This window comes from Maylandia zebra, linkage group LG16 (genome assembly GCF_041146795.1).
Source record: "Maylandia zebra isolate NMK-2024a linkage group LG16, Mzebra_GT3a, whole genome shotgun sequence".
Taxonomy (NCBI): Eukaryota; Metazoa; Chordata; class Actinopteri; order Cichliformes; family Cichlidae; genus Maylandia; species Maylandia zebra.
Window position 1 is genome coordinate 16541899 of NC_135182.1, and position 13130 is coordinate 16555028.

A 13130-nucleotide genomic window follows, 5' to 3' on the forward strand; every position below is an offset into this window, starting at 1 on the left:
TTTCCACACACTTAATGTCTTCAGGTGATTTTGCATTTCAATAAAATCTTTCATATTTTTCTTGGCTTTTATCTCCTGTATTCTATTATGTTTTTTCCCTTCCAACTACATTAGAGAAACTTTATTTCAGACACTGTAGTCCATTTGAATATAAAAGAACGGAAAATTAATAAAAGACGACATGAGGACAAAACGCACTGAATTAACCGACATGTAAATTTCTGTGTAAGATTTGTAAGCAACCCATGAAAGGGAACATTTGTATCACATTTAGGTTACACTTGTCAAATGTGACCTCTGAGCACAACAACCAAGATCCTGAATGCATCATTATATGCCACCCATCAACTTTCATATCATTTATTTGCACTGTATGAGTATGTGCTCTAAAAACATCATCCATCATATGGAATTTACAGACTAGTGCATTTGCTGCTGCATACAGTTTACCACAAGGGTGCATCATCATCATCATCATCATCATCATCACGGAGATCATCCCTGATGATGTGACCCAAATATCTAACTTTAGTCACCTCACTGAATATTTGCCTCCAGTCCACCTTAGCTGAAGCGATCATTACTACATTATTTTTAAGGGTTGAATTCAAAATCAAACTGCAGCTGCTGCAAGCCGTCAAGGAGATCAGCAAACATCAAATGATTAAAAAGGCTCTCTTCCATCACGATCCAGTATCCTGCTTGTTTGGTGTTTTAGAAAGATCATCTCTAAATAAGCTGAACTGAACAGCTGACAGACAATATCCCACCTCAATGAACCCCAGAGTTTTCTAACCCCATCAGATTTGCTTAGTTTGATGTAAGTAGCATCCTTGTAACTGGTATTAGTTTACCATGAATAATACAACAAAATGCTTTTAATTGAATCAATAGTGCTGTCTTAGCTGCTGTGTATTAGAAGAACTTCTTTCAGAGCCTGTATGCACACATCAGTGCTGTGTTTATTTTTGAAACCAAGCTGAATATTAGTGGTTTTATATTCTCGAAGCCTTGACAGCATGCTAGTCAGAGCAACTGGCCTGTAGTTTTCTGGGCTGGATTTTACTTAACCAGTTTTGTCTGTGAAAATGTTCTATTTGGTACCAACAGAACAGTTAACATGTAGTCTGGTAGGACGCCACGCATTAACAATACAATGTGAGTAATGCTGAGATTCTTCTGCACAGATCAGGGCTCCATGCTTTGTTCCCTGCCAAGTTCTCAACAGCACAGCACACTTCATCCCGCCTAACAACACACTCATTGTTAGAAACCTCACCAACATTAAACTTATCGCTTTTAACACAGTTAGGAAATTCCCTACAAAGCTTTTCTCCACATTTCAACAACATTTTCAGCCCCAGAAATCCCATCAGGACTGGCTGCCAGAGGCCTCTTACTATTGTTAACAGCCTCTTTCCAAAATTCATACAAATTATTCTGCAGCAGCTTTTTGTGCATGGAGTTTGCCCTCATGGCATGCTCATTTCTTTTAATAAAGCACCCTGCACATTTAAATCTTGCATTCGCACATTTCTTGTGTTCATACTCTGGTCCGTATCGAGCTTTACCTGATAAAAGCCACTTTTTAAAAGCTTCTTCAGACTATATAGAGTTCAGATCCAGGGATATGATTATATGGTTTTAGTCCTTTTTTGAAAGAATGGTTCAGCACCATCATTAAAGCCTAAATCAGTATTGTGACTTTGATTCTCCCATTTAATGTTTTTGGCATCAAATGGTACATCAATGGTGCCTTTATCGGTCTGTAAACTGTACTTTCATTTCCCTTTTTCCCCCTTTTTTGTAACTTGTCAGTATAGACAGACTCACAACACTAAATGTCGTAGCCAAAGGTATGTGGTCTGCTGTGGCCAGGTCATTTAAGAACCTATTAGATATGTCCTGCTAAATGTTTCTCCTTGTGGAAACCTAAAATGTTTTAACCGAACATGTATAGCACTGCTCCATCTCCATATTATTCCTGCACATGAAACCACATTTGGAGCCATGTAATCCACTGGCTTTTCTTTACCATACTTATTTCCCCTGCTCACAAATTCCTAGTCTGGTCTTCATCTCTACTACAGTGTTTTCAACACAAATCTAGACTCTCAACCAAGAGAAACAGTCACAACAGCAGTAAACCTTAGGGCGACCTAAGAAAATATATATTTTAAAAAATTACAGCAATTATTTTCAGATATCTCACCTCTGAGAACAACACAGTCCATTCCTGGAGATCCTTGTGGAGCTGGTCTGGGGTTAAAAAAAAAAAAGGTAAGATCTCTTCATCTCTTAACTTTCCAAGGCAGAGGCTCACAAAGCTTTTCCAGAATAACCAGTCACTGCCCATCTCAGACTCCAGATGGGATCCCAGTTCTGTCATCACATTTGTTGTGGAAATTTGAAATAAATCTCAGTGCACACAGCCAGGTTGCCTTTGTTACAGAATATAAGTAGTTTTACTGCTTTATTGCGTCTTTTATTGATTTAGCTTCATAGTATGCTTTCATGCGTGTTTGTATATATTTTGCATGCTTTTATTTTGAAGTACTTTTCCTATCTACACCTTAGTCAAAGATTCTCGACACCTGCTCACACTGCATAAAAGATTGTGTCACAGAGCATGTACAGCAGTGGCACATGCAGAGCTTCAGCAGAGAGAGCCCTGCTGAAGAAGACTGGTGGAGGATTTGCATGCAGAAAGACATTTCTAAGCGAGATACAACCAATGAAAAGAGTAATTTCTGTGGCAGTTGGTGCTAGAACATCTATTTTAAATGGTAAATGGTAAATGGCCTGTATTTGTATAGCGCTTTACTTAGTCCCTATGGACCCTAAAGCGCTTTACACTACATTCAGTCATCCACCCATTCACATACACATTCACACACTGGTGATGGCAAGCTACATTGTAACCACAGCTGCCCTGGGGTGCGATTTTAAGACTTTTGCACAGTCAGCTTTATGAGTTTTCTTTACATTTGTAAAAGGCTCAAACAACAGTACACACAGCCTGACAGCACTCTGTGCACACCTCTGTAAAGTCATAATATAGGGAAAACCTTTCAATCTGTCATGGTCAGATAGCACACTCAGAATATTGTGTGCAAACGCTACCTCGTACATCAGCGTGATATATCTGAAAGATTATTGAGTTTCACTCAGGGAGGTCAGTTTGACACAGAGAAAAAGCAGAATCATAAAAATCTCCATCACAATAGTGATGATGAAAAGTTACCTGGAAAATAAGGGGGAACAGAAAACTTTGAAAGATGTGACCTTCACTAGCTGGTCAAATTAACAGCTCTCCTCCTACACTGAGGAGACCATAAAGCTGCTGAGTCATCAGTAACACGTGAATATGTAACTGATGATTTCAGCAGCATGAAATATAAGGTAAGCGGAAGCGAATGGATGGATGGATGGATGGAAATATAAGGCCTGGTTCAGAGCCAGATAGAGGCACTGCATAGGTCTTAAAAGCGAGACATATTGGATGATATATGGTGACATTTTGTCATAAGTATACGTGTTATCTCCCTATTTAAGAAGCCGAAATGAAGCCAATATGACAATCCAGAAGCTGGACTTTGACCAACTTTGATGTATCTCCAGAAGAAAATAACTGTTTAAATATTTAACCGTGTTTTGTTTGCAGCTTGACAAGAAAACACCATCCAAAGAAAAAGAGAGGAATGTTGTACAGATTGTATCAGGAAGCAGTCTTTTGATAAATAATGTAAACAGTGACCAAGTGACAAGAAGCTGTTGAGACGTAGGTGTATGAGTTATTGGCATACATCGCCGCCTCCTGAAAAACATCACACATGAACATAAGCAATATACAGAGCATGTTATGTTCAATAAAGATCATTTATGCTGAGTACAAAATGGCGAAATATTGTGTAGCTGAGCTACATAATTCATTTTCCTTTTACAAGTGCTGTCCAACCTAACGTTTTTAATAGCTTCATATTGAATTCCACAGCACATCCAATAGAAGTCAATTGTTAACCAGTATGATTAGAAAAAATCCACTTGATGGCATATGTGAAATCTCTTTATGTTGATGTTAAGTCGTGAGTTATACTGATCTTTAAGACATCTTGATATCATTCTGTTACCAAATGCGCAGCGTAACCTCAATTTTACGCACTCCTTTGGTGTCAGCCTTCACTGAAAGGCTGATTCCTTCATATCAATCATATTCTTGGATTCCTACTTAGAAAGCATGTGTATGTAAACATGTAAATAGCCCTCCCAGCCTCTGAGGGAGGAATATGTTGATTTTAAGTGCCTTTAACACAAGTGTTCTGTCAGATCACACTATACCCACCATTCTTTAAGCCTGTGACGCACGCGTGAGCAGGGAGGTATCGTTTATAAAAGCAGCCAACAAAGGCATGATTATTAGGACTGAAATAGTAGACTGAAGACCACCGATATGTCGCTGGAGGAGTCGTTCTTGTTAACCCCAGAGGACAGCACACTTCTGCTCCTGAATGTTTCCAGGGTATTTTGGGAGTCCGCAGGAGAGCAGCAGCACCACTTCAGCATCTGGCTCCCTGGTATCGGCATCGCTGCTATCTACGGGATCATCATCATCGTGGGGCTGATTGGAAATGTCACTTTAATGAAGACGTGTCTGTTGGTGAGGTCCATGCGGACGGTGCCCAACTTATTCCTATCCAGTCTGGCTCTGGGGGACCTGCTGTTACTGGTGACCTGCGCGCCGGTGGACGCCAGCCGGTACTTGGTGGACGAGTGGCTCTTCGGCCGCGTCGGATGCAAACTGATCCCTTTCATCCAGCTCACCTCTGTGGGAGTCTCCGTGTTCACTCTCACTGCTCTCTCCGCTGACCGGTACTTGTCACACAGCCAGTCTGAGCTACTATAACTCTTTGTGCTGTTGTGTTAACGGCAGGATAATATGCTTACAAATGATGGAGGGAAATGCGCTTTTACGCATGGCTCCAGCATTGTAGACACAAGATGTAGAAAGTCTAATTTTAAAACAGTCAAATTGCATCCAAAAAAATATTTTGATTATTTGACTGTTTGTGTAGTTCAGTTAACTCCTCTTTGTAAATAGCTCTTAGAATCAGTGCCAGGCAGATGTTTTTTTTTCTCTCGATTTATGTTTTAAAATGCTGCAGGAATTTTATAAATAACAATTTGTTTAATAAATGAAAACAGTATATGGTTTAACATATTTGAAAAAACAAATCTATATTTAGAAAGCAACCTGAGCTAATCTCTATTAATCTCATGCTCGGTGTTCATATTTGCCCACATGCAACAACAAGCATGCACCACTGCAGTGTCTCTGAATCCTCTGGGTTAAATGAAGAATCGGTTCTGTTGGTTTAAATGAGATTTTAGAGGAACCCGATAAACATCAGGCTCTTGTTGGAATACTAAGTGCGCTATTATTTGTATAGATTGATTAAATATAAATAAAGCTTCACACTTGGGGGCCCGTACCCCTGCACAGAGTCAGAGGCGAAAAAGAAAAAAGAATGATCTGAGCAGAAAAATGGAAAAATATCTGTCTGTCAGACTCTTCTCAGATCTTTGAGAATTAAACAATGACTTTGTTGCCCCAGAAAATCATGAATTCAGTACAAAGAAAACATTTTCTTGTTGGTTAAACCAATCATTAAAAAATATTATTTCATTCTCCTGTAGTTGCCAAAAGGGTTTACTTTGTTTGGTTTTTTTGTTTGTTTTTTTGTTGTTGTTTTTTGAGATATTGACTTCACACGTGCATAGATGAGTCCACGTCCGAGGATTATTAGTCACTGTGCTGAACTAAGATCAAAAACGGGTTCCGGGTGAAAATTGAAGTGAAGCAAATGTCTGAAAATATGTCGAGGACGCTTTTAGTTTCCAGTGTGTTTAATTGTCCTGCAAATTTAATAAAGACACAGGAAGATCGTGACAGTTAATCAAGCTGATTGCAGCGTAGCCATCAAAGTGTTTTTCTGTTTGTTCACTGCTTTGCTGCTATTAAGATATCTTGTAGGAAAACACTGAGCCACAGTTGGAGTATTTAACACCAGCTGTAATTAGCATTCTGACTTCCGCCACAGGAGCTTTTCTCATCTTCTGCTTCCTTTCATTCAAAGCCTGCTTTAATTTTCTCTGCCACAGAGAGATAATTTGGTTTGATTAGAAAAAAATCAACCGTGCCTGCTGTTAAAAATCAGCCATGAGATAATCGTTTCTCTTTTTTTTTGTGGTTGTTTTTGATTGCATGCGTAATGAAGAAACTGCACTGAGCTCGTCTTCATTCACAAATGCTGTTTCTTCCTCTAGGTACAAGGCTATCGTCAAACCGCTGGACATCAACAAGTCCAGTGCTGCTCTGAGCATCGGTTTACGCGCAGGGATGATCTGGCTGCTCTCGGTGACTCTGGCTGTGCCCGAAGCCGTCTTCTCCGACCTGCACACCTTCACCACCAGCCACACCAATGAGACGTTTGTGACCTGCGCCCCTTACCCTCACGCGGGGGAGCTCCACCCGAAGATCCACTCCACCGCCTCATTCCTCATCTTCTACATCATGCCCCTCTTCATCATATCTGTCTACTACTGCTTCATCGCTCGCAGTCTGGTCAGAAGCTCCGCGGACATCCCCGCCGAGGGACACCTGCACTTTCAGAAGCAGGTCAGACCCCGAGCTCTTCTTATTCTGCTCTGAAATGCAGAATAGATTCATCTTTTTGCTGTTTTTTATTTTCTTTTTGAGGATCATTCTGTTCTGATCTGAGAAGATTAGACATGGGACTCACAGGGCTTCACACAATTAATTAGCTTACCACTGGGTGCAGGGGTAACAGCTGTATCCAAAGTCTTAATTCACTTTAATTGGCACATTTTATCCAGATTAACATCTTCAGGAGCTGGAGCATTTGTTGCTGGGACCCTACTGATCCCCACTGTCCATTAAAGTTTCATTCCTACTCCAAAAACCCAGAAACTAACCTGCACTGGGAGCCCAAGGATCAGTCAGAGGTCAGTTAGTTGGCTGAAAGGCGATTAGAGGTGGACTAATTTGTCTTTATTTCAAAGCCAACAGAGACAAAGAGAAAGAAACTGTGGACATGATTCACACTAACCATCAGGTCATCTTACTCGTCTATCATAATACTCCGAATTCTCAAATTTGTCAGATACTGAACCACATCTCTGAGTTTGCTGAGCACTGTGAAGATGTTAAACTGGGTCTCAGTGAATGAAGGACATTTTTCACTCAATGCACTAAAATCAAACAGTTATTAAAGAAAAAATTAGGATGTGCTGATAATGAAAGTAATTGCTGGCCACTGTCTGAAAACACATTGTTGGGGTTTTGTGTGTGTGTGTGTGTGTGTGTGGGGGGGGGGGGGGTTAAGGTTTTTTCTTCTTTTACTCATCTGGTTGCCTGGTAACGTCTCCCAGTAAAGGAGTCCCTGAACCCCTGATTAACTGCAAATTATAGTTGAAAATTAAGGTTTAGTGCAAATTTAGAAAAAGAAATTCACCTTTTTATCTGCCAAAGTGAAAACTTCCCTTCAGTTCACAAAAACACAAACACAACCTTGGACTGTAGACTTTTATGTCTAATGAGGCCTTTGTAATGGTGTTACACACTGGGTTAATTGCTTAGTAAAGTCCTGTTTTGAAGCTTCAATTTAAAAGTTCTGGCCTTTGCCATCCTAGTTTTGTGAAACCAAGTGTGACAACTTCACATTCATGATCCATTTATGCTACAGTGACTGTGTCCAATATTCATATGTATTTGCGTACATAGAGCCTATTCAGAGGGTTTTCAACCAACGCAAATGTACTCAAAAATCCCAAATGTTGCTCAGCATGGATGATGCTGTGATTAGTCAACATATCGGGGTGACAGGGATGGGAGCAACAGCAGAGTTCACCAGAAATGTGAACAAAATATTTTTTTTCTATTCAGGCTTGTGTTGATCCAGTTCTTACTCTACCAGGGTGCTGCAGTCTATCCCTGATACTATAGGGCGAGGGGCGGGGTACACCCTGGACAGATCACCGGCCTGAGAGACAGACAACCATTCACTCTCACATTCACTCTTATGAGCAATTTAGAATCACCAAGTAAACCAACCTCACTAACTGCATGTCTTTGGACTGTGAGAGGAAGCAGGAGTACCTGTGAGAACCCACGCAGACACAGGGATAAACTGTGTCTCATGTCTGCGTGGGTTCTCCCCACTCCACACAGAAAGGTCCCAACCAGATGGTGGATTCAAACCCAGGACCGTCTTGCTGTGATGCAGTCAAACAAAATACAGCATGAAAAACAGAGACAGAGGCAGGAGTGAACACTTTGTCTTTCACTCTTCTCCTCAGCCGACTGATGGACCAGCAGCAGCACAACCTGGAGTATCTACAGACCAGCTGCACCACATATTTCTGACACTGTGCCCATATGACAACATACAGTTTCTGCATGTAGACAGGCCACGCACATACTGCGAATGTGATAGCTTCACTGAACAATAATTTCTCCACAAGTCAAACTGTTAATGCCAAATGATTCTCTACAGCACACCTTGCTTTATTGCTTCTTTTACTCTAAATTAGATCCTCATTTATAAAGTATATATCATGAAAGACTCAAAAACACCTTAAACAAGCGACTGAGGCCAAAACTTTATCAGGAAAGTGTTCACCGAGGTTATAATTTCAGGGCAAAGTTAGGTAATCTCCTCACAGACTTCTATACAGGCAAACTTCTCTTTTAAACCAGAGGAGTCGCCCCCTGCTGGCCATTGCATAGAATCATTTGGCTCTACTTTTCAGACCTAAAGCTCCACCCATCCATCCATTTGATGCAGAACTTACTGTCTCCTCTCTCTCCTCTCCTGTCAGATCAGGTCCAGGAAGCGTCTGGCTAAAACTGTGCTTGTGTTTGTCGGCTTGTTTGCGTTCTGCTGGCTCCCGAGTCATGTGATCTACCTGTACCGCTCCTACCACTACAACCAGGTGGACACGTCGCTGGGCCACTTCGTCGCCAGCGTGTGCGCTCGCATCTTGGCCTTCACCAACTCCTGTGTGAACCCATTTGCTCTGTACCTGATGAGCAAACGCTTCAGGAAACACTTCAAAAAGCAGCTTCTGTGCTGCTCCGCTCCCACAGAGCTGCGCAGCCAGAGCAGCAGGAGCACAAATGTAACGACCGTCTGAACCAATCGGTGTTCATGAACTTCACGCCCATGCTTTGGCAGGATTTGAGCCACTTTTAAGTTCAGTAACATGATAGAAAATTATTATATCATAATAGTACCTGAATTTAATGAATTAAAGATCCTCTGAGGTCTAAGTTGTCGTGATGACCCCAAACCAAAGTCTGAACAGTCAGAATATGTAATTTTGGTTCTTCATACATTGTTCTCCCAATTCTAGACAATCAGAAAACTAAGAACACATTTAAAACTTTTCAAGTTTCAAAACTTTGAAAACTTTTGTTTTGGCCTTACATGTGGTCAGGGTTACCAAAATGTAACTGTATAAATCATATCTGTTAAAATACAAGCAGATGTTATGGATAAACTAAAACCACTGCTTAGTGTTGCAGGCTGTGCCTGCCATATGTTACTGTATGAGGAAATGTATGATGAGTTGATCTCAGCGCTGCACAAAAATAGAAAGGCAAAAAAAAAAACATACACTCACGAGCAACTTTGTTATGTACACCATACTAGTACTGAGTTAAACCAAGTTTGATGGAAAAAGATACTAGTAAGAATTTTCAGAGATTTCTCTTCACAATGATACAACAACATCACAGAGTTGCTGCAGATCAGGTGCACATCCATGATGTTCTAACACATCCCAAAGCTGCTGGATTAAGATCTGGTGACTGTGGAGGCCATGTGAGTACCGTGATCTCATTGTCATGTTCAAGAAAACACCTGAGATGATCTGAGCTTTGTGACATGGTGTGCTATCCTGCTGGAAGCAGCCATCAGTGATAGATACATGGTGTCATAATAGGATTGACATGTTAAGCAACAATACTCAGGTAGGCTTGAGTGTTTAAATGATGCCCTGGTGGTTTTAAGGGAAAAATCGCCCACGCCATTAAACCACCAGCAGCCTGAACAATTGATACAACACAGGATGCATTCTTATGCTCATGTTTATGCCAATTTCTGATCCTACTAGTCAAAGGGTCCAGCAGAAATTAGAACCCATTGAACCAGCCTCAGTTTCCTGTCCTTAGCTGACAGGAGTGGCACCTAGTGTGGTCTTCTGCTGCTGTAGCCTATCCAGAGATGCTCTTCTGCAGACCTGGGCTGTAATGAGTTATTTGAATTAATAATGCCTTCCTATTAACTTAAATGAGCCTGACTATTCTCCTTTGACCCCTGAAATCAATAAGACATTTTCACCCAGAGAACTGCAGCTCGTTGGATATTTTTTATTTTTCAGACCATTCTCTGTAAACCCTTAAGAGAGTTTAATGGGAATAAATCCAAGGAGATCAGCATTTTTTGAAACAAACAATATCACGTTCAAAGTCACTTAAATCACATCTCTTCCACACTGAGATGCTCGGTTTGAACTTAAGGAGGTCATCTTGATCATATCTACATCCCTAAATGCATCGAGTCACTTCCATGTGATGGGCTAATTAGATATTTGTGAACCCTTAATAAGGTGGTCAATGAGTGCATTTGAATATGAACATCTGTCAACCTATAATATAAAAAAGTTATATGAAGTCTTCTTTAAAAACATGATGCAGATGTTTATCTCAAATCTTTGCAGATGTAAAACCACAAACCATGCGAAATAAAACTGGGCGTTGTTGTATATTGTATAGTTTTCTGTTGCATTAAATGACGTGTTCCACTCCCACTTGCGTTGTGAACCATGCATGAAATGGCTCAATATTTATTTTGTTGTTTGTTTATATCTACAGTATGCCATTTTTAAGGAAAAATGTCAGCGGAGGAGCGATCGCCTGTGACATTTGAAAGTTCATAAGCTGTAAAAATCTTCAAGCTGAACGCAGTAACTTGTGCGCTTCAGTGTACTGCAGAGAAACATTAAGCCACATTTATTGGCTGTTTTTTTTAATCCCATTATTAAAACTGTGAGATATCACACATTGTGTGTGCAGTAATGTGAGGTAGTGAAGTGTTGATTGCTTGTGTACAGCTGTGCAGTGTATCAGTTACATTCAGCAGATATTTGTTGCTTCAGAGTAACGTGTTTGAAGATGAACCCAACAGCCTTCTTTTTCTTTTGATGTAATGCTGCAGCCATTTAAAGCAACCAGAAGTTGTTGTTTCATTTCTTTTATTTGGACGAATATTCAATTAAATTTTTATTTTGTGACTAATTTTTAGTCACGAAATATAACCTCAACTGCTCTGTGTCGTCCTTTGTCGGGGTAAGAATGTCAATCCCAACAAAAATTAATGTACTGTGGTAAAAATGTGAAGAATAAACAAACATAAAATGGCCTTATTAGTCCAGCATCAACTTAGAAATAACGGATGCCTTGTTTCTCAACATTTTGCTGTATTAATATCTCCAGTTCTCCTTTTTAAGCAACCTTTTTTTTGCATTTCATTAAACCTAAATAAATATAAAACCTGGGGATGAGTTCGTCTGTATCGCAGTACAAAGTCTTTCCCTGAGCTGCTTGTGTGACCTTTTCCTAACGAGCGACTCGACCGAACGGAGCTCAGAACTGAGACATAAAATCATCTTGTTGGTAATAATTTTATTTAATTGCCCGATTGAGGTTTTTTGTAATCTCTGAATGAATCAGCAATGAATTAAGGCCTAATTTTATATCAGGAGTTTGATGGTAAGTGCTGAGTTTCAAACTGAGCAGCAGGAGACTCATTATAATACACACCTTTACAAATGAGCGGTACATGCTATATACAGCCCTTACAAAGCCTTTTCTGAAGGCTGAGGTTTTTCTTTGCCGTCTCGGTGAAGACACGTCAAGTTAAATCTGTTCCAACAAGTTCTTTCAGGTCTTTGCAGAGGTGACCTTTCAGAGTGACATTTGAAGTCAGAAAATTAATTCCCCCTGAGCAACATCCGCCACAAAACACACTCTAACCCTCAGTTATTTGGATCCTTTACTGCAGCTGCTGTTTTCCTTCAGTATATTTTGTTTTTATTTTTCTGCCCCTCATTATTAAACTCTTATTTTGAGCCACAGCACGTGCAAGTACACAAATGTATCATTCACACGCAGCTCAGTCGTAATCAAGCATAAAACAGTTTGTCTCCAGAAGCTTAGTTCTCTTCAGGATGGTGTCTGAGGTGCGTCTTGTGACATAAATACACTCACCGCCCACTTTATTTTCAACTGCTCTTTAACAGAAATATCTAATGAGCCAGTCACATTGCAGCAAATCAGTACATTTATCCATGTAGGAATGGTCAAGATGCTGTGTTGAATTTCCAGCTGAGAGAATTGAATGAAAAGGATAAAATATCCACGGAGCAGCAGTTCTCTTGGGGAAAATGTCTCGGTGATTTCAGAGGTGAATAATCAGACAGTTTCAAGCTGATAGGAAGGCAACAGTGACTCAGAGAAGACAAAGAAATGCAGAACATCCTTGAATCCACAGTGAAATGTAGCAGACGAGCAACAGCAGCAGGAGAACACATCAAGCTGGAATTGACTCAAGATCATCAAAACTGGACAACAGAAGATTTAAAAAATGTTTCCTGGACTGATGGGAATTCTGCTGCAACATTCAGATGATGTATCATTGATTAAGGCTGCTGGGGATTATTGGTGCGCGGATATTTTCTTGGGCTTGTTGGTACCAACATCCTGCAGCATATCTGAGTATTGTTGTCCAAGATAAGGACAATGCCAGACAGTACCTCCCAGCCACTCCATGAGGTCCAGTCACAGGAGCACAGTCAGTGAAAGACTTGGATTACCCTAAATGCACCACTGACCGACAAAGGAAATCATTTCTGCCTGTGGCTAACTTGCAGTACAATTCCTCCATCTAAAGCACACAAATACACACCGCAGCACATCCTCTACAGAAGAAATAAAGCCAACATGATATGAAGCACCTCAACTTCAACTATTTAATTATGTGTAATATACT

The 13130-nt window shown here is 40.4% G+C and overlaps 1 protein-coding gene across 1 annotated transcript; it reads left to right on the forward strand.

Annotated features, from left to right (window-relative positions):
- The first annotated feature begins 4532 nt into the window (after positions 1–4532).
- Positions 4533–11374, forward strand: LOC101471274 (gastrin-releasing peptide receptor). Its single transcript, XM_004551402.2, has 3 exons — positions 4533–4869; positions 6325–6676; positions 8899–11374. The coding sequence occupies exons 1-3, from the start codon at positions 4640–4642 to the stop codon at positions 9211–9213; spliced, it is 897 nt and encodes a 298-aa protein (XP_004551459.2). The 5' UTR covers positions 4533–4639; the 3' UTR covers positions 9214–11374.
- The last annotated feature ends 1756 nt before the right edge of the window (positions 11375–13130 follow it).